This window comes from Carettochelys insculpta, chromosome 5, assembly GCF_033958435.1.
Source record: "Carettochelys insculpta isolate YL-2023 chromosome 5, ASM3395843v1, whole genome shotgun sequence".
Taxonomy (NCBI): domain Eukaryota; kingdom Metazoa; phylum Chordata; order Testudines; family Carettochelyidae; genus Carettochelys; species Carettochelys insculpta.
The window spans coordinates 62,596,592-62,615,978 of record NC_134141.1 but is presented as its reverse complement, the minus strand read 5'-3'; the positions used below and the strand labels follow the sequence as shown (position 1 = coordinate 62,615,978).

General features: G+C 45.4%; 1 protein-coding gene across 2 annotated transcripts in view; it reads right to left on the bottom strand.

Annotated features, from left to right (window-relative positions):
- Window positions 1-1,806: 1,806 nt before the first annotated feature.
- The window catches only part of REEP5 (receptor accessory protein 5), a 38,355-nt gene continuing 20,774 nt past the window's right edge, over window positions 1,807-19,387 (bottom strand). For both annotated transcript variants that reach the window (XM_074995221.1, XM_074995222.1), the window contains exons 3-5: window positions 8,732-8,870; window positions 6,937-7,105; window positions 1,807-5,075 (exon numbers count right to left, since the gene is read on the bottom strand). In XM_074995221.1, coding sequence (XP_074851322.1) covers window positions 5,026-5,075; window positions 6,937-7,105; window positions 8,732-8,870 — 358 coding nt within the window. In that variant the 3' untranslated portion in view covers window positions 1,807-5,025. The remainder of the gene's footprint in view (window positions 5,076-6,936; window positions 7,106-8,731; window positions 8,871-19,387) is intronic.

Below are 19,387 nucleotides of genomic sequence, written 5' to 3'. Positions count from 1 at the left end.
TAAGGGGAGTGAGGTCGCTCTGGGCAGGGGAGCCCAGTGAGGTTTGTATCCCTGGCCAAAGGCATGGCCCGCTGGAGCCAGGCTCTGTGGGGCTGGTACTGTGCAGGCAGCCTAGCTTGGGCTGCCCAAGCACACGCAAGGCCAGACCATGCTGACAGCCTGGCTGAGGCTGCACTAAAGACCCACATGGTGGGGGGCTATAGCCGCTGCCTAGCTAGTCCAAAGCTGGCCTCCAGGCTGGGGACAGAGCCAGTGCCTGCAGACCCAGGGCAGCGTCTGGCACTCTGGCACAGCTGGAGCTGGCCTCTGCAGGGCCCAAGCCACACCTGCAGCTCTGGGGCCATGCCTAGAGCCCAGTCGGCGGGCAGAACTGATGCCCATGTGGCCAGGACCGGGGCTGAAGTCAGGGCCAGCATGGGACTGGAACCAGACTCCCCAGCTGGAGGTGGTTGGGTCAGTGTCAGCACAGCAGGGGTCAAAGTCCAGCAGGAGGTAAGGGAACCCCGGGGCTGGAGGTGAGGAGCAAGGGGAAGAGGCGTGGACAGCAGAACACCCTTCATCTGGTAAATTCCCTTTTCTTGGACCAGTCTGGTCCCAAGGGTGCTGGATGAAGGAGTGCAACCTCTACAGTACAATACATACCCACAAGGGGACAAAACACATGCTCCTTCTGAGTGCTTGACTTTGCAATCTTATATGCTTATTGGCATGGGTGTAATTAATTATAACTCGTAAGATATTGACATTTCTGTGTTATATAAACAAGTGCGTCTTTCAGTGCATTTCCGCTGTGTATTTCTGCTCTGTTCAGGGGACTGATTGTCAGAGAGCAAGGTGTTGCAAAGTAAAACCTCTCCACACCATTTTTCCTTGATTTTAGAGAATAGTTAATGAAAAGAGTGCACAAAGGTAGCCATTTAGATTGGAATGCAGAGAAACTGATGAGTATCAAATTTAAATAGTTAAGTGTTTTTTCTGACAACTTAGCATTTGTTACAACTTCTGTTCTAAAATTTGCGATTTCATGAGGATAGAAATAGAAATGATAGAAAGGATTCTTGATATAGCTGTTTTGCTTCCACTGAGTGAATTACCACACTTCGTTAGTGTGAAAATTTACTTTTGTGGTTACAGCATAGATGCATTTCCTTCTTTAAACTATTACTGTATTGTCTTTGTATTTGCATGGGGGGAGTTGCTAGCAGAGAAGGGAGGGTATGTTTGTTCCCATCTACAGTCTAAGCGCCCCTGCATTGCTGCTCACTGTCACTTGGGCACGTATGCTTCCCAAAAGCTGGCAAGTGGAAAAAGGCTGTCTGAATTCCCCGTTTCTCCTCTGCCCAGCCCTTTTACCCCCCAGGGCTTGATGATCATCCCTAGGGAGCAGGGGGCACAGAGGCAGACGACTGAGGCTGCCATTACCATGCCCTTGTGAATGCTACTATGTATTGTGGAGTAGTAATTTTGTGTTGAGGTCTAGTCACAGATTTCAGACAGGAAGAAAAGAATAAACACAACATTTCAGGGTCTGCTCATAAGCAGCTAGTCATGTAGATTTGCCTCCGGTCTGCCTACTGACTACCCTGACCTATCAGATAGATGTCCACTACTAGCCATTTAGAGCTGTAACAGCCTCTAGCACATAGGTACACAAATTAAGAGTTTCACTGATGAATTATTAGGTACTTCTGCTAAAATGCGTGTAAGGATGAAAAGCAGCATGTATTCTATAAAGACACCTTGTCTTTTTAACCCCCTAGTTTTCTGTATATATTCGAGGACAAACATTGAAAAGCATTATTTCAGTACTGTAAGACAGTGCTCTTTATTCATAGCTTTCTGCTCAGTACATTACATCTTCAGCATAGACAAACTGACTACAGTATACTAATTTTTCAAACAGCCATTGTAAGAAAACTTATAGCATGGTGCCGAACTGACTGGCCAGTGCCCACAGGAGTTATTTTTGCTGCAGGAATCCTTCCCTCCCCTTTTAAGGCTTCAAGAGTGAACAGGTCCTCTCAATTTGCATACCTTTTGAAGCATCTGCCCAGTGACCTTAAGATTCAATATATCAAACCCAAAAGCAATTTTAAGAGAATGTTAAGTTATTGTACAGTGATCTTCCCCACATAGCAACTTTTATTAGCAGTAATACCCACAACAAAGCCACCTAGTTCAACCTGATTTGAAGTTGGACAAAATCATTTAAAAACACACTTAATGAACGTGTTGCTCTAAAACATAGCCTTAACTACAGGCTGATCAAATGGGTCTCATTGTAAGCACAAAACATGTAACATTCAACTATTTGGGTCTGTACTTATGTAAGAAAAATAGTAAACTTCTCCTAAGACTGCATGGGTATTGCTGCTGTTCAACCTAAAAATTCTCAAATGTTAACAGCCTTCTTAAAAGGAAGCTTGTGGTAATGTTACTAACACAAGCCGACAGGCCTGTGCAGAGCTGATTTAAAATGCATACAAGTTAAAATAACTTTTGGCTCCCAAAATTCCACTAAATCCATTTTAGTAGATTTCCAGTGAACTTTAACACTCAGGATACTAAAGCTTTTCTATGGGCTGCCTTTACTTTGCAGTTCAAGTGAAGCCGTAGAGACTGCTTTAGTTTTTTATATGTTACTATTAAACTGCCATTCCTGTTCAAGGTAAGTTGACACTTTGGCTAACTAGCAGCACCCATGCTGCTTGCAATGTTACAGCTATCCAACGCTTAGTGCCAGGGATTAGCTGATTTGACTCTTTCCATTTCCTCATCAGCTAAAATAGTTTGTGGGAAACAATAGTAACCCCTATCCCTCCAACTTTAGCTGACCTGCAGTCACACTGTACCTCTCCTTTGTCCCCCATGGCCCTTACAGCTCAAGTAAGAAGCGCCTTTCTGCACTGGAAGATTTGAAAGAAGATTGTAGCACTTTGAATAGTTAAGTATCAACCACCAACACACTGAGCTCTCCTACTGGGAACTTTTGCTCTGAGGCATCCCTAGAAGTAGGCCAAGAAACTCAGTTTGAACCAGAAGTTCCAACTGCCCTTCCCATTACAAATTCAAGAGGGCAGGGAATGCTAAGACAGAACCCAACAGTTATTTAAGTGTTGGTCACAGTTAAGGAGGCTCTCTGCCTCTGGGATTGCTGCATTTGCAGTTTTCTTTATCTGTTGTTCTGAGGGAGTCCAGCCTGCAGAAAAAAGTGGTCCACAAAGCAAGGGGGAGTTCTGCCTGCTATACACACACAATAGGGACTTGTCTGTAAACTGCTATTTCAGTTTCCCCATTTCACACACAAACCTGGCCTGTTGGGGGGAAATATACCTAAATCTCTCAGCATTTCTCCCTAGCAACGTGGGGGAGTGGGGGGTGGGGGTGGAGAAGGGGTAGGAAATGGACTGACAGGGTAAGTGATACTTCATTAGTCTAACTTTGATTTAAAAAAACAAACAGATTTCAGAAGCATCTGTATTATATTTTTGAATTGTTTCATCTGCTGAGAGATCCTTGATGGATTACCCCTTGTTGGGTCATTCTCAATTTGGAGAGTTCAAAGTGTTTTTGTGGAAAACTAGAAGCCACAGTTTTACTACATTAATTTGGGTGCATCTTCCTTGAATTACATGAACTGATTCAGTTATAAATATGGAAAATTTGTAATTTAGATTTTAAAAATGCTGCAAAGCCAGCAAGCTCTAGGGAAACATCACTGGGCATATTGCCAAGGAAGATAATATGACATAAAACTACAGCATTTTGTTGTGTACTGTCAGAGTACACCTTAAAATTCAAATAGCAATGCTAATAATAGGTGCCAGCATAGATTGTAGAGGACCAGAGTGTTTGGACTTGCAGAATTATTTTTAAGGCTTCATCACATTTGTATTGCTCTGCTTCTAGCCAGTTAAGTAACCTTGATATTGTACTTCACTAATAAGAGGTTTTTGGGTGCCCACAGCCTTCACGAGGTCTTATTTAGTGAGTAATAGAGGGAAGACCCACATCCTCCTTATGGAGCCAGAGCAGACAATAAGTTTTGCATATGTAGAAAGTGCTCATGGAGGAAAGGGTTGGGAACAAACAATAGAAGCGGTAAACCCCTTGATTAGTATAAATTGTAACCAATGCTGTCAGATATTTCTAGCAATCACTGCAGTTGATCTGACTTTCATTTACAGGTGCTTTCAGCTTTTTTTAAGCGTAACTTTATTTGTAAGGCACTCCATTCCTGAATCTTTTCACATGCCAATTACATTTAACAAACACAGCAGGGATTATGATTTAGTCAATTAGTACACTGACAATTCATTGTATTCATTTCTAGCAAATAACTTCCCACCAGTACAAGCCTGATCATTTGCAGGACTGTGCTCTTTTCTAAGAACTACCCATTTAATATTGAACACACACAAACTTTGTACTGAATACGGCAGTTTACAAGTGGTACATGCAACAATATAGAATCTTCATGACCAGATGCATAGTGCAGCCGGCTTCACTGGGGCAGAGGGCCGGGAAACATTTATTAAGCCACTTCCCTCTAATTAATGGTTTCCTGTAGATGCAAACATATATGCATGACAACTCAAGTAGAAGGTATTACTGCTGCAACCATAAATGATACATTACAGGAAGAACCAGTCAGATGTTAAATAGAGAGAATGCATGCACAAAGAAAAACTGTAAAGTGCAGAGTTTGTGGGATACAGATATAATTTTATTTAAATTTGTGTTCATGGCAGGACGAGACGCTACTGAAAGGTCTTTCCCCTGAATTGAGATGAATAAGATAAGTTTTCAGTGAGCTTTAGATGATGCCCATTGCACTGCATTTAAATGGAAGTGCTTACTTTCTATACAGACAACATCAAAGAAAGCACACTTACAACACGTTCCTTTAATATATCAAAAATGTTTCCAAGGCAACATTATTAAAATTATTATACCACAGTCCCCAGTAACATGAAGCTGTATAAAGGAGGTGGAGGGGAATCTTTCTTCATCTCTTTAAACAGTTTACATTCCCTTCTTTTCATCCCCCAGTAAGTTCACGGTGGCTTTCTTGGCTGGAAGAAGGGAGAGGGAAAAAAAAATGATAAATTTTTATCCTGCTACAGATAAGCATTTTATATAATCACTACTGATTGCAGTTGAGGTACAAAAATCTACAGTTTACCTCCAAATGTTGAGGAAAGTCCAGTATTGTAAAAAAGGCAAATAAAATTGACAATAGGAACCATCCAGGCTTGTCAAGTTCTGTAGAAACAGAGTCTGTGATAATACAGCAAACTAACCATACATGGCTGGGTACCGCAGTGAAGATCACAGTCCAACATAAGAAAAGAGCACTATTTAATACAGGCTAAACCATGTCTAGTTCCTGGAAGTATGGGTGTATTTTGAAAGTTTCACTAACATGCCCAGAGCATGAAGCAGCCTATCAGAGGAAGTGGGCTGTATAAGTTCACAGGTATATGCAAATACTGGTGTCTGCCAGTGTTTAAGGTGGGACAGAAGAAAAAAAGGGAGAGGAACTCAAAAAAGACAGAAGTAGAAAACACGGGCAATAATTAGGTATACATCTACACAAAATAACGTTGATAGCATCCACAGAACACAACCACTATTCCAAAATTATTCCAAAATAGCCATTGGCTTATTCCACAAGGATTAGTGCCTTTTTCAAAATAGGGGCTGCATAGACAGGCAATAGAGTCTATTTCAAAATAAGCCACTGTGTCCAATGGCTGTATTTCGGAACAGGTTCTATTATGTGAAGAAGCTGTATTTCAAAATATCTGAGGGCTATGTCAAAATGCATTGTGGGTAGCAGTGTTATTTAGAAATAAGCTCTTGTAGAATAGCTTATTTTGAAATAAGGCTATGTGTAAACATAACCCAGAACAAGAATAGTTAAGAAAAATGTTACTGTGCTTTAAACTTTGTCCACCAAGCGGGAGGTGTTTGTCTCAGTAACAATCAGAGAGGAGGAGACATTTACGTGCAGGTGAAACAAATGATGGATTAGAGAACAATAAGGAAAAAAACCAAAGCTATTTCAGTTTGAAAGCGTTTCAAGATTTCAGACAACTCCTTAAAACATTAGAATCTGACACTCCTGCAAGTTCAGCTACATAGCCTTCTATCCATATTTTACATGAGGTATGCACAGTACCAATTTTCTGCCTGGTTTCCTTGGGAGCTAACTAAGGACTGAACCGTCTCCAGCCTTCTCTCCCCTATACTATTTCAGCAGGCTATTTAGCTTTAGCAACTGTACATCGAGGAGTCACCATGGAGATTTCACTTTTCTTCTGAGATGTACATCACTGTTTTAATTTTAAAAATCAAAGGAAGTTGGACTGAGACATTTTGGTTTCTGGGAGAGGAAAAATGCAGGCACTTAGTGAGTAGTAATGTTTCACCTCATGGGATGAATTCCAAGCAATATTAGCAAACTTGCTAGACAAAACATTTGACAGTTTTTTTTCCCACAGTCCCAAACTCTTAAGTACCTCAGGTGACCCAGAATTCACTGGACTACCCATAGTTGTACGAATTGCCTTGTGTGACATGCTCAATAGATCTCTCACTAATAACACTACTTTATGGATGTGCTACCCTGTTGGAGGGACAAGCAAAGTAAGTGGACCATTTCATCCAAGCACTGTCCTTCAAGGGTTTGTTGTTTAGCACAGATACACTAAAGAAGTGATATGCGCTACACTGAACCCCTTTACAATCCTCTCTCCCCTTTACTTTGTTCTGAAGGGAACTTCCCCACAGGAACAAAGCCAATACACATCCCAACAGATATTGGCAAAACCAGCATCTTTTATCAACAAAATATGGTTTTAAAGGCATCAGTCCTGAAATTGTCAAATTAAATTCACAGTCTTTAAGGTAAGTTTGCATTCTTGGACTCACCTTCTTTAGTGATGACATCCGCAGTCTCTGCAGCCTTGTCTTTCAGATCCTTCACCACATTATCCAGTTGAGCCTCATGCTTCAAGAAGAAAGGGCGGATAATTCGGTGGTAGAGAAATTCTGCTCCATTGGAAGGACTTGGAGCCATGCACCACAGCAGAAAGCCACACTGTAGAGAAAAAACAAAATTAATATTGGCTATCAAGAGAGGAAGGATGAGATTCAGGAGATCTGGGCTCTGTCTTTATCTCTGCCACAGATTCAGTGACTTGCCAAGGTCACATATCATAGAAGTGGAAGGAACCTTGGGAAACCATCGAGTTCAAGTCCCCTGAACTCATGGATGGACCAAGCACCATCTAGACCATCCATGACAGGTGTTTGCCTGACATACACTTAAAATGTCTAATGGTGGAGATTCCACAACCTCTTCAGACAGTTTATTTCAGTGGTTAACCATCCTGCCAGTTAGGAAGTTTTCCATATTGTCCAATCTAAACCTCCCTTACAATGTAAGTCCATTGCTTCTTGTTCTATCCTTAGAGGATAAGGAGAATATTTCCCTGCCTCTTTGTAACAACCTTTCAGGTACTTGAAAACTAGATTGTCCCCGCTTGGTCTTCTCCTTTCCAGACTAAACTAAATCCAGTTCTTTCAGTATTCCCTCACAGACCATGCTTTCTAGACCTTTAATCATTTTTGTTGCTCTTCTCTGGACCTTCTCCAATTTGTCCACATCTTTCCTGAAATATGGCACTCAGAACTGGACACAGTAATCTGAGGCCTAATTAGCACAGAGTACACTGGAAGAATTACTTTTCATGTCTTGCTTACAATACTCCAGTTAACATATCCCAGAACAATATCTGTTCTTTTGTTTGTGCGTGTGTGTGTGTTGCAGCAGTGTTACACTATGACACCTATATCCCTTACTGCAGTATTCCTTCCTGGAAAGTCATTTCCCCCTTTTTAAAAAAAGGTGTGAAACACTGTTCTTTGCTAAGTGTAGTACTTTGTATTTCTCCTTGTTGAATTTCATCCTATTTACTTCAGATTATAACCCTATCCTCCACAAGATCTGCAACTCCTCCCAGCTTGGTATCAGCCACAAGACTTTATAGCTGTACTCCTTATGGCTGTGCCATTAATCCAAATCTTTGCCTTCACCCTCTCATCCTAATCCTTCCTGGATTCACAGTATTTATTGTGGTCTTCAAAGTTACTTCTGCTAACCCCTTAAAGCGCAGGCAAATGCCTTGAGTCCCTTCTTGGCAAGGGGGACACACTCCCCTCCTCTGAGCCTAGCTCAATTTTGCCTAGAGAATCAACTTCCCTATACTACACATGCTGTTCACCTCTTCACTGCAACTCTTCCCATTCTCAATCTCCCTCCTCAGGAAGCCAAAAGCTTTTGGGAGCCGCTGGGACAAGGAGTGTGGGAGGGCAGCACTTCAGACAGAAGTAGCAGGGCTGGGGTAGCCAGTCTTCAGTGCCACCTGTATCACTGCGCTTGGGCCTCACAGCCTTCAGAGCCAGGTGGACAAGTGCTTGGGTGGCAATTTAAAGAGCCTGGGCTCCAGCCACTGCTGCAGGCCTCCTCTCCCCCTACCTCAAAAAACTGTCACGGTTGCAGTTCACTCTCATTGTGTTAAAATGACAACCTATATGCTAATCAGTTAACATTTAGACTACAAACCCATCCTGGGGACTCTTATTACCATCTACTTCTTTAATAGACTTTACATTAGATACACTGACATTGCTATTTTACGGAAAAAAGGGCAAAGCAACAAACCTTCAGCATGTAGTAGAAAGGGAACCAGGAGAGAAAGATATCAGAGAAGAATTCTGCTATGCTGAAGATGCCATACACAACCCAGTAGGTCAGCCACTGTGTGTCATCATCTTTGTTCGGGCTTTCAATAGCCTTGATTCTGAAAAGGAAAGCAGAAGAGTCAGCAGTTCAGTAACACCACCTTATTTACAAATTACAGTAGACCCCCCAACTTATGAAGGGGTTGCGTTCATGTGCAACCCCCATGTAAGTCAAATTTTGCGCAACTCAGGGGAGCCAGGAAACTGACCAGCGCAGCCGCAGTACTGGTCAGTTTTCTGTCACATGTGAGCGGCTAGCAGCCAAGAGCAAGAGTCAGGCTGCTACCCCCGACGAGCAGTTTCTCTACTCCTGGCTGGGGTGGCATCTCGGCTGCCACCCCTGACAGAAGCTGGGAAACTGGTCAGCGCACCAACCCTAGTCCATTTCCCTGCTCCTCTAAGTGGTGGAGAGCTGGCGACAGGCACCAGCTCCCCGCTACTCAGAGTCATGTGGACACATCATGTGCACAACTCAAGCGCACATCTCGGGGGTCTACTGTACATAGATGTATATCAAATCTGTTACGATGCAGTGGAGAGACCAATCACTTTGATTTGCCTGTTCATACATATATGGGAGGACAGGATGAAACATTTCTTTCACACAGAAGACCTGCCCCAGATCTTTAAATGCTAGAAGTTGCTATATATGACAGGTGATGAGATATTTTTATGTCTGAGTTTCTCATCCTATCTCCTACATGTGACTTTCTGAAGATTCTGACAAATTAGTTTTGGCCTTCCATACCAGTAAATAGTTAAGGAAAGGTTAGATATTGTTAGTAGGAATGGTGTGGAATCTTCTCCTTTGCACTACTGAAGGTGTTCCACCTTAATGAACCAAACGTTCTTTTCTGGCACAGCCTCAGATACTCCAGTTTAATGGTGACAAGACTGGGCCCATGGACAAAGTTCATTTGCTGCCCTGCCCCTCCTTTTTTTAAGTGATGAGCAGGAATGTAAGTTATGCACAGGTTCCATAAAAATAGCACAGGTATTAGTCTTCTCAATAACTGGAATGCACCTGGTGCCCCTTCATATTATTGCAATCTAAACAGTAGAACTAAAATGCAGATCTGTGCAAGCTACTGATGTTGTTATACTGTATCTCCCTAGACCAAAGCCAAACTCTACCGAGTACCAACTTTGAAAGGAGATTATTTTAGTACTCATATACAATGATTCTACCTGAACAAGAACCCCAATTTCATAGAGGAAAAAACATTAAACTACGTGTTTGATCTGGATGTTATAGCAAAATCCACCATTTATCAGTGCAATGCAATGTAAAAAAGTTTAAACAAGGTATCATTAGAAAACCACTGTGAATTCAAGGAAGTCTTACCACACCTAGAATACAAAGTAAACAAATGTACTTGTTAATTCGTGGGTCAGAAGAAAGGTGGTAACCTTTATTTTAAATTGGACCTGAGCAGCCACTGTATCTGTAGCCTTTGGGCTTTCTGGGGAGGGCAATCTAGAGTTGCCAGAGTTTCGGTTAAATTTGGGATGAAGCTCCAGACTGGGGGCAAACTACTAGCATGCAGTGCTTGATAGTGGATGGCATTTGACCCAAACCAGAGTAAACGGGAGTTTGTCTCTTCACATTAGAGGGTGAGCTACTGAAAGAAGAGTAGCGATCTGAGACTCCTGTTATTTTGGGTAAGTTTGGAGGAAATTGCAAGGACTGAGTACCTATTAGATGACGCAGGTTAACAGAAAACATATATGGGAATGGGCAGTATTGGAAAGAACGTTCTTTTCTTTAATTCTATAGTAGTAGGATAAATCTTATGTACCTACCCAAATTGGTTTTCAGTTTTCTTATATATTATTCCTTTTATGTTGTTTGTTGTTGAGTTGGGCGGGGTAGACAATGAACTGCCTGAGGTTTTTCTTTTAAAAGTCTATAAAAATGCTCATGAAGCCCCGTGATTCATGGCTACTGACAGTTCTGTCTGTGAATACCAGTTCTGTTTTAAGAGATGCTAATTGCCTTACAGTGGTTCAGATCCTGGTTCTAATGGTTAAAAACACAACAAAAACAATAGTGGGACAAGGTTTATATTTAGAATAAACAATGGAAAAACACTCCCCAGTTGACTTAACTCTGTTTGACCATATTATTTTGAAGCACAGTACGGCACATAGGTATTGATTTAGCTTATTCATTATTTGGACAGAATAAACATCCTCAACTTTTCTGAGATCCTGCAGTTGGTTATTAACATAGCCTGCCATGTCCCATCCAGCCCAGTTAACCTGTGGTGCTCAAGCCACTGAGTTGGCACGGCACTTGAAAAAACAGGCATTTCCATGCCACTGCTGCTCCTCCTAACACAGCACTATGATTATATACCTGTTGAGGGACAAGGGGGAGGGCAATCTGGAGCAGTGACAAACAGAAGAGGAAGAAGAAAAGAGCTGCACTGATGCACAGTCTAATGGCAAAGCCCTCCCAAAGTTTAACGCTAAAAGGGGTCTAAATTCATGGTAAAGGTTTTTGCATCATTTTGGTGCTGCAAACTGGAAATATTTCAACACTTGCATATACACTAAAAATGGATATTTGAGAGGGAGGTAAACACATCAGCTGGATATTTGTCCTACAACAATCAGCTGTTAAATTGTTAGCAATTCTGAGACATGGTTCAAGCTCATGAAGAAACCACTGTGCACGGAGAAAAAAGGGATAGAAGAGAAAAGAAATGTGAAATCCAAGTAGTGAGGGGCCTGCAAAAAAGGGGGTGGGTGAAGAGCTGACTGAGACAGATATATATTTGCATTATCTCCTCACTCTTCCTCAAATAGCTTGGAGTTAAACACTGGGGCTGCAGACTGCTACTTAAAGTGGAAAGGGCACACTGGTGCACATGGAAGAATGAGTCTGTACACAGTGGCCTCTGTCCCACGGATCTTGCCCAACTCACTGCTCTGGCCGGTTGTCCTTCACCACCTCAGTGGTTGAGCGGGTCCATTCACATGATGCTCTGCTTCCTCCCTGAGTTGGCACAACTTCAAGGGCCAGAAAGTGTTCAGATGATAGCCTGGGTGGCCCCCCAATTTTGCAGCCTCAGCATATGTTTCTGGTAATGCTCATGACGTCCTAGGTGCCTCACAGATGAGATGAGGCAGTCCTTGCTCCAAGCAGCTCTCTCTCTCTCTCTCTCTCTCAGTAAAGCAGTCAGTTTTCTTCTTGGATGTCAGCACAATGTTGCAAACACCTTTGATTTTATTACAAGTTTTAATATATCCAGGTGTGAGCAAGTGAAAAGACAGCCTGGCAGTGCAGGATCTAAACAAGGCCTTTTTGCCCACTTATTTCCACCCTGGTTCACCTGCAGCCAATGCCAGACCGGGAGGGAGAATAAAAGGAGTTGATCAGTGAAGAGGCAGGACCCGGTCCTGCGGTCTGCAGGACCCGAGCCAGAGCCGTCTGCTGGGTCGGCCGCAGGAAGACACAAGCCAGGCATCAAGGGGGAGAATCAGAAGGAAAAATCCCTCTGAGGACCCAGCTACACGTGGTGGAGAATGTGGGTAGTGCCCCTGACTTCCTGAAGGGTCTTAGTACCCTGACAGCCATAGACCAAGTGAGCATGAGCCCAGCACTGAAGCGGATTGTGGAGCAAAATGCCAACCAGCAGCAGCTACAGTGGCAACAAACAGCAGGATATGTGGGTATTAGCAACAGCTAATTGGGAAAACAGCAACCCAACAACAACAGCTGATGCAGCAGGCGACTTCCCCAGCTGAGCCACCAGCACACGTGCCTATCAATGTTGCTAAGATGGGACCTGTGGCATTCCTGGAGACATTTGAGCAGGGGGCCACAGTAGCCCAATAGGCCTTGAGAACAGTAATCCTGGCCCCATACCTGACAGGGGTTGCCTAGACTGTATACTGTGCACTCAGCCCTGTTTCCGCTCAGGACTGTGTCCAGGTCAAAGCACCAATCCTAGATGCCCTGGACATTTCAGAAGAGACGTTTTGACACTGCTTCCAAGGGGTGCAGTACCCCCCCAGGAGCCCAACCCTGCCTCGTCACCCACAAGCTACGGACACCTGCTGGAGGTGGCTGAAGCCACAGACAAAGACGGAAGTGCAGGTGGCTGATCCGATCCTGGCTTATACAAATCACCCAGACTCTACTCTCTGGGGGAAGGGAATGGGTAATGCACAACCACCATGATAGCTTAACTACAACTGTCCAACTGATGGAGAACTATCTAGTGGCCCAGTCCCCAGGGACAACACCCAAAATGGCCAGGGGTACCCTGACACAGATGGCTGAATGTAGCCAGGGTCACAAGGCCGGGGGGGGGACCCCAGTGCCCACTGCCCCTCCCCAGGATACAAAGGGCTTGAGAGTTCAGGGGTCCCCCCATATCAACTCTCAGACCAGCTCACCAGCTCCCACTTCTGGAGACCAGGTGCCCCCAGACATGATCCCAGCCTCAGAGAAGCTTGTCCATGCCCATTCTCCCAGGCACCCCAAGGAGACTCCCCACCCCCCCAGATTCCACACCGGGGCAGGATGCCTGATTTACATGTGGGAGCTTTGGGCATTGGTCCACGGACTGCCTATACATGGAGCGTAACTTTGCAAGCTCTGGATCCCACAAATGTGCACACAACTCTCAGACACGGCCAAGTTGACCATCCCACTGTGAGTCAACAGAACAGAGACATTTGGGCTGATTGACTCTGGTTGCACTCAGACCCTGGTTCAATGAACACTTGTGCCTAACCCTGGCTTTCCTCAGGGCACCATCAGTTGCAGTGTGTCCAGGGAGACATGAAGGCCTAGCTCTGCACCCAGGTGACCTTACAAGTAGGAAGGCATGAAGAGCAGTTGATGGTCAGCCTAGCTGCAACCCTCACCTACCCAGTAATACAGGGCAGAAACTGCTAGTGGGACTTGGGAAACCTTTGGCTAGGAAATGGCAACCCCATCCTTTCAGAGCAGGTCAAGTCGAAACCACAACTCTTGCTGGTGCAGGAAAAAAAGTGGCGGATCCACAGGAGGGGACTTCCCAGGGCCTAGCACAAACCCAGGCAGGCCTGGCCCCCAGCTAACCCAAGAGGGAGCCAGACCTATTACCCAAATTGGCAGTCCTGACGAGACCTTTGGACTTGTGGGAGAGCAACATGCTGATGAGACCCTGAGCCAAGTCTGTGACCAGGTGGCTGTAGTAAATGGGGAGACCATGGGTCCCCATCAAGTGGGACAGTTCCCTCATTTTGAAATCCAAGGAGACCACTTATACTGAGTAGATAAGGACCCACAAATGGAAGAAGTGCACTACCAGCTCCTAATACCGCAACCATATTGGAAGGAGGTCATGCAACTAGCCTGTGCCATCCCCACTGCGGGGCACCAGGGCAGGGAAGACACTGGCTCGGATCCTGGCCCACTTCTTTTGGCCTGGATCCACAGGAAGGTGGCAGTCTTTTATGCCTCCTGCCTAGAGTACCAGCTCACAGTTCCTCGGCCAGTGGAGAAAGCCTGGCTAATTCCTCTCCTGCTTATGGGAATACCCTTTGAGCAGATTGGAGTGGACATAGCTGGCCTGCTGGAGAAGAGTGCAGTTGGGTACTACTTCATCCTCATCATTGTTGACTACACAACTTGGTACCCTGAAGCCATGGTGCTATGCTCCATGAGTGCTAAGAGAGTGAAGACTGAGCTCATGAACATCTTTGCTCAGGACTTCCTGAGGAACTCCGACCTAACAGATCAGGGGACAAATTTTGTGTCTCAAACCATGCAGCAACTCTGCTGGGTATTAAAAATTAAGACGCTATGGACGTCTGCCTGCCACCCCCACATATATGGGCTGGTAGAGCGCTCTCAAGGTCTCTTCCAGTTCTAGTGTTCTATGATTCAACCATACGCAGAAGGCTATGCTCTGCACATTTGTCCTGACAGACGTATGCCACTGGGACCAGCTCCTCCTAACCCTCACGTCCATAGTCTGGGAGGTCCCACAGACCTCCACAGGGTTTTCACCTTTTGAACTCTTGTATGGGAGGCAGCTGCATGGTATTTTGGACTTCGTTTGGGAGATGAGGGAGGAACAACCCTCTCAAACTAGTAACATACTGTACTATATGCTTAGCCTCTGAGAGAGGATTGAAATACTAGGTACATTTACACAGGAGAACCTCCTCCAGTCCCAGAAGGCCCAAGAGGTAACTTTTAACAAATGACAAAGACTCCATGAGTTCCATACAGGGGATCAGGTACTATTGCTGCCCGGTACAGATACCAGATTCCTTGCCCTCTTGCAGGGACCTTATGAGGTGGTTTGGCTAGTGGGCCCAGTAAACTAGAAGGTGCATCACCTTGACAAGCGCAAATGGTGACAGATTTACCACGTGAATCTCTTAAAACCCTGGAAAGCCCAGGAAGAGTTGCTACCCACCCACCAGATGTGCAACTGGCACCCCAGTTAGAGGATGCATCAAACCCAGGAGAGATCCAGACTGGGTCCAACCTCAAAACAGAGGCTTCAGGCCCAGCAGTTTGTCACCAAATTCTCCTCTATCTTCTCAGCAAAACCAGGGTGAACTCACCTGGCCATCCCTCATATCCAGAAGGAACAGGGGGTTAAGGTCCAGGAGAACCCCTGGCCCTTCCCCAAAACTTGAAAGACATGATGAAACTGGAACTCCAGTTGATGCTGGCATTGAGGGTAACTGATGAGTCCTTCAGTGAGTGGAAGAGCCTTAGTCTTAGCCCCAAGGTCTATTGGGAGCACTCGATTTTCCATCAACTTCTGGAAGGTGAATGCCATGTCCAAATTTGACATGTACCCAGTGCCCTGAGTGGATGAGTTGCTGGATCAGCTTGAGGCGGCAGAGTACATTACCACGCTGGACTTGACAAAGGACGACTGGCAAATGCCCCTTATATGCACGTTGAAGGAGAAGATGCCTTCCTCCACCCCCTTTGGACTCTTCTAGTTCTAAACCATGCCCTTCGGGTTGCATGGAGCCCCTGCCACATTCCAGCAACTAATGGATCATATTCTATGTCCCCATAGACTGTATAGAGGCATGTATTTAGACAAAGTAATGATCTATAGCCGCAATTGAACACGTGGCAGCCACGATGCAGTCCCTTAAGGAAGTCGGCCTGACAGCGAACCCTGCAAAATGGCACCTTGGAAGTGATGAGACCACCTACCTGGGGTACGTGTTGGAGAAAGGCACTGTATGCTCCCTAGTGGGACAATTCCAAGCCCTCCAGCGGCATGCTCCTCCATCGTCAAAAAGACAAACACCAGCTCCTGGACTTATATGAGTAGGAAGCTATTTCCAAGAGAGAAGGCCTACTCAAGAATCAAGGAGGAGATGCTAGCTGTGAAATGGGCAGTGGATTTGCTCTGATATTACCTCCTGGGCAGACACTTAACCCTCATCACTGACCTTGCTCCTCTTCACTGCCAACACACAATGAAAGAGAGACAAACGCACAAATCATGAGGCAATACCTCTCCATTCAATCCTTTTCCTTCTGGATTCAGCATGTGCAGGGAAGGCCCAGGCGAATGCAGATTTTTTCTCCAGAGGAGTGGAATGCAGTTGGGGAAGGTATGGGTGAGCCAGTGAGAGGAGAGCCTGGCAGTGCAGTGGCTAAACAAGGCCTTTTTTCCCCAATTAGCCCTGCCCCAGTTCACCTGCAGCCAATGCCAGATCTGGGGGGGTGGAGGGGGGGAATAAAAGGAAGGAGCCTAGCTCAGTTCAGGGCTGACCAGCAAAGAGGCAGGAGCTGGTTCTGCCATCCACAGCACCTGAGTCAAAGCGGTCTGCTGGGTCAGCCACAAGCCTCTCCCAGTTGTTAAGGGGGAGAACCTGAAGGAAAACCCCTCTGAAGAGGGGGAAGTGGATTTTCGGGGCCACGCCCCAAACTGAAGGAAAGACTTTTACAAGTGGCCAGAAGTCCTACACCCCAGGCTCTCATAAACCCTAGGACAATACCACTAGGACACCCTGCTGCCCAGGGGAACCAGCTATATCAGGATATTTATCTTAAAGCTCAAGATCTTGGAATCATGTAAGAAATGTGACCATTTATTTTTTGGGGTATGTGCAAGGGGCTAGGGTAGTAAAATTCTAGCCCCAGCTGGTTTAAAAAAAGAACATGAAAAAAAACACAAGACTTAAATGCTCAAAAACAATATGCAAGATAAAAATATATCTATTTTTATTTATTTATTGCATTTTAAGCTAGCCTTAGCTTGAATATTTGCCTGTCTCTCTAAACTGCTTAGACACATACAGATAAACCCAGAGTTATGAATGATAAGTGGGATATTTGGATTTAAGAAATACGACAGCTTTTTAAGGAAATGTACAATAAAAGAGTTTGTTACACTGAACAGTTGTATATATACACACTGTGCAGTTAACCTGGACTCTTACCCAGGTTTTATCCTTAATGCCCCACCTCCTCCATGCTGTCCACATAGAGCAAGCATGTCAAACATCCACATGGGGCCCGATCGAATTTTTTTGCAGCCTGCAACTACACGTTAATTCAGTATGTAAGTGTGGCCCACACACCAGCCCTGGTCGTGCAGCAGGGGAGCCTGGCTGCCCCATCCTTTGCCTGCCTGCCTAAGTTACAAGAGCCACAAGTTACCAGCTGGGAGTGGCAGCAGCTCCTCTGCCCCTTGCTCCCATTGGTGTGTGCTGCAGTGTGCTGAGGAGCCAAATGGGAGCTGCTGCTGGGCATGAGGAGCTGCAAGCAGTCACCCCTGGAGCCATGTACTTTGGGAATAGCAGTGGCACCTAGTCCAGGGCAGCCCCTCTTGAGCCTCAGCACCTACAAGCTCCTGGCACTGCTCATCACCACCAACAGCATCCTGGGCTTGTTCAACAACTTGCTGGTGCTGTAAGCCCACTTCTGGCACCTGTGCACGCTCACCCACATCTTCCTGCTCAACACCAGCCTCTGCTGCAGCACGGCCTGGAGCACAAGCAGCTGCCTCTGGGACACTTACAGCAACAGCCTCTTCAGTAAAGCAGAGAGCCATTCAGCCCCTTCCCCACAACGTCCCCCACTACTGCCCTCCTCCACCCATTCTCCACCTTCCCCCACATCAGAGACAGATTAACAGGTGGCAGGGCCCTGGGCCAATGTACATGCTGCCCCCCTCCCCCCCACTTTTTACTCCTGCCAGGGAGATGGGGTCAGGGCATGAGGCCATGGCCCACTCTCGAGCAGGAGTGCCAAGCAGGCAGAGCAGGTTGGGCACAGGGCTACCTTATTTTTATGGGGACTCCAAATTGGCTGGGACCATAACAGGTTGTCTCAATGCCTAATCCACCACTGCTCCTTACCACCCACCTCACCATAAACTCACTCCATTTCCCACCAGCCCTTCTCACTTTCTCTTTCCCCAGCTCCATCCTCCCACAGCTCTGCTACCCAATTACTGTAGAATGATCTTTTCTCTCATTGCACATTCTAGCTCAAACCTGCATCCACATGTCATCCTCTGCCTTCCACCACCACCTCACCCCAACTCTAGCCTGTTGCCCCGATCCTACAAGATACTCTATCTTCCCCGACCCTCTCCAACCACTCCATCTGAACAAATGTGTCTCCACGCCAGTAGTGTATTTTCCCCAGCTGCCTACTGACTCTGTTCCATTTTATCTGTCCACCAACATATTCTGCCAGTTTCATTCTCTTATTGATACTGTTTCCCCACCACCTCTTCCTTCAGCACCTAACATATACTTAAAATATGATGGCTGTGTCTACACTATCCCAAAACTTCGAAATAGTCATTGCAAAGGCCTTTTCGATGTTTACTAATGAGGGCTTGAAATACATATTCAGTGCCTCATTAGCATGCCGGCAGCCATGGCATTTTGAAATTGCTGTAGCTCACCCACACGGGGCTACTTTTCAAAAGGACCCCAGCAACTCCGAAATCCCCTTATTCCTATCTGCTGATAGGAATAAGGGGATCTTGAAGTTGGTGGGGTCCTTTCTAAAAGGACCCCTGTCTGGGCAAGCCGTGCGGCGGCGAGCCACAGCAATTTGGAAGTGCTGCAGCTGCTGGCATGCTAATGAGATGCTGAATATGTATTTCAGAGCTTCATTAGTAAACTTTGAAATGGCCATTTGCACAGCCATTTCGAAGTTTTGGGATAGTGTAGACATAGCTGATGTATAATAAATAATTACGACTGTCCAGTAGAAGGACATTTGCTTTGGGGGCCCTGAAAGTGATCAGTTTTTGTTTTGTGCGGCCCTCAGTAGGCTTTGAGCTTGACATACCTGACACAGAGGGAAGGAAAATTACCTCTGACCTAGGTTTGGAAGCGATTTACTTTGCAGACAGCATGGGTTAGAGAAGGGGTGCACAAAGTAGCAGGGGCCCTCAGAGGGGCATGACATTTCGTAAGGGCATGCAGCATGATGAGCTGCTGGTTCTCAGGCTCATCCATCTCATTAACAATGTTGAAATGTTCCTGTTTGTATGTATGTAAGTGTATTCACATTTATATATCAATTAATGAATTTTTTTACATTCTACAGACTTATTTTCTTACACAT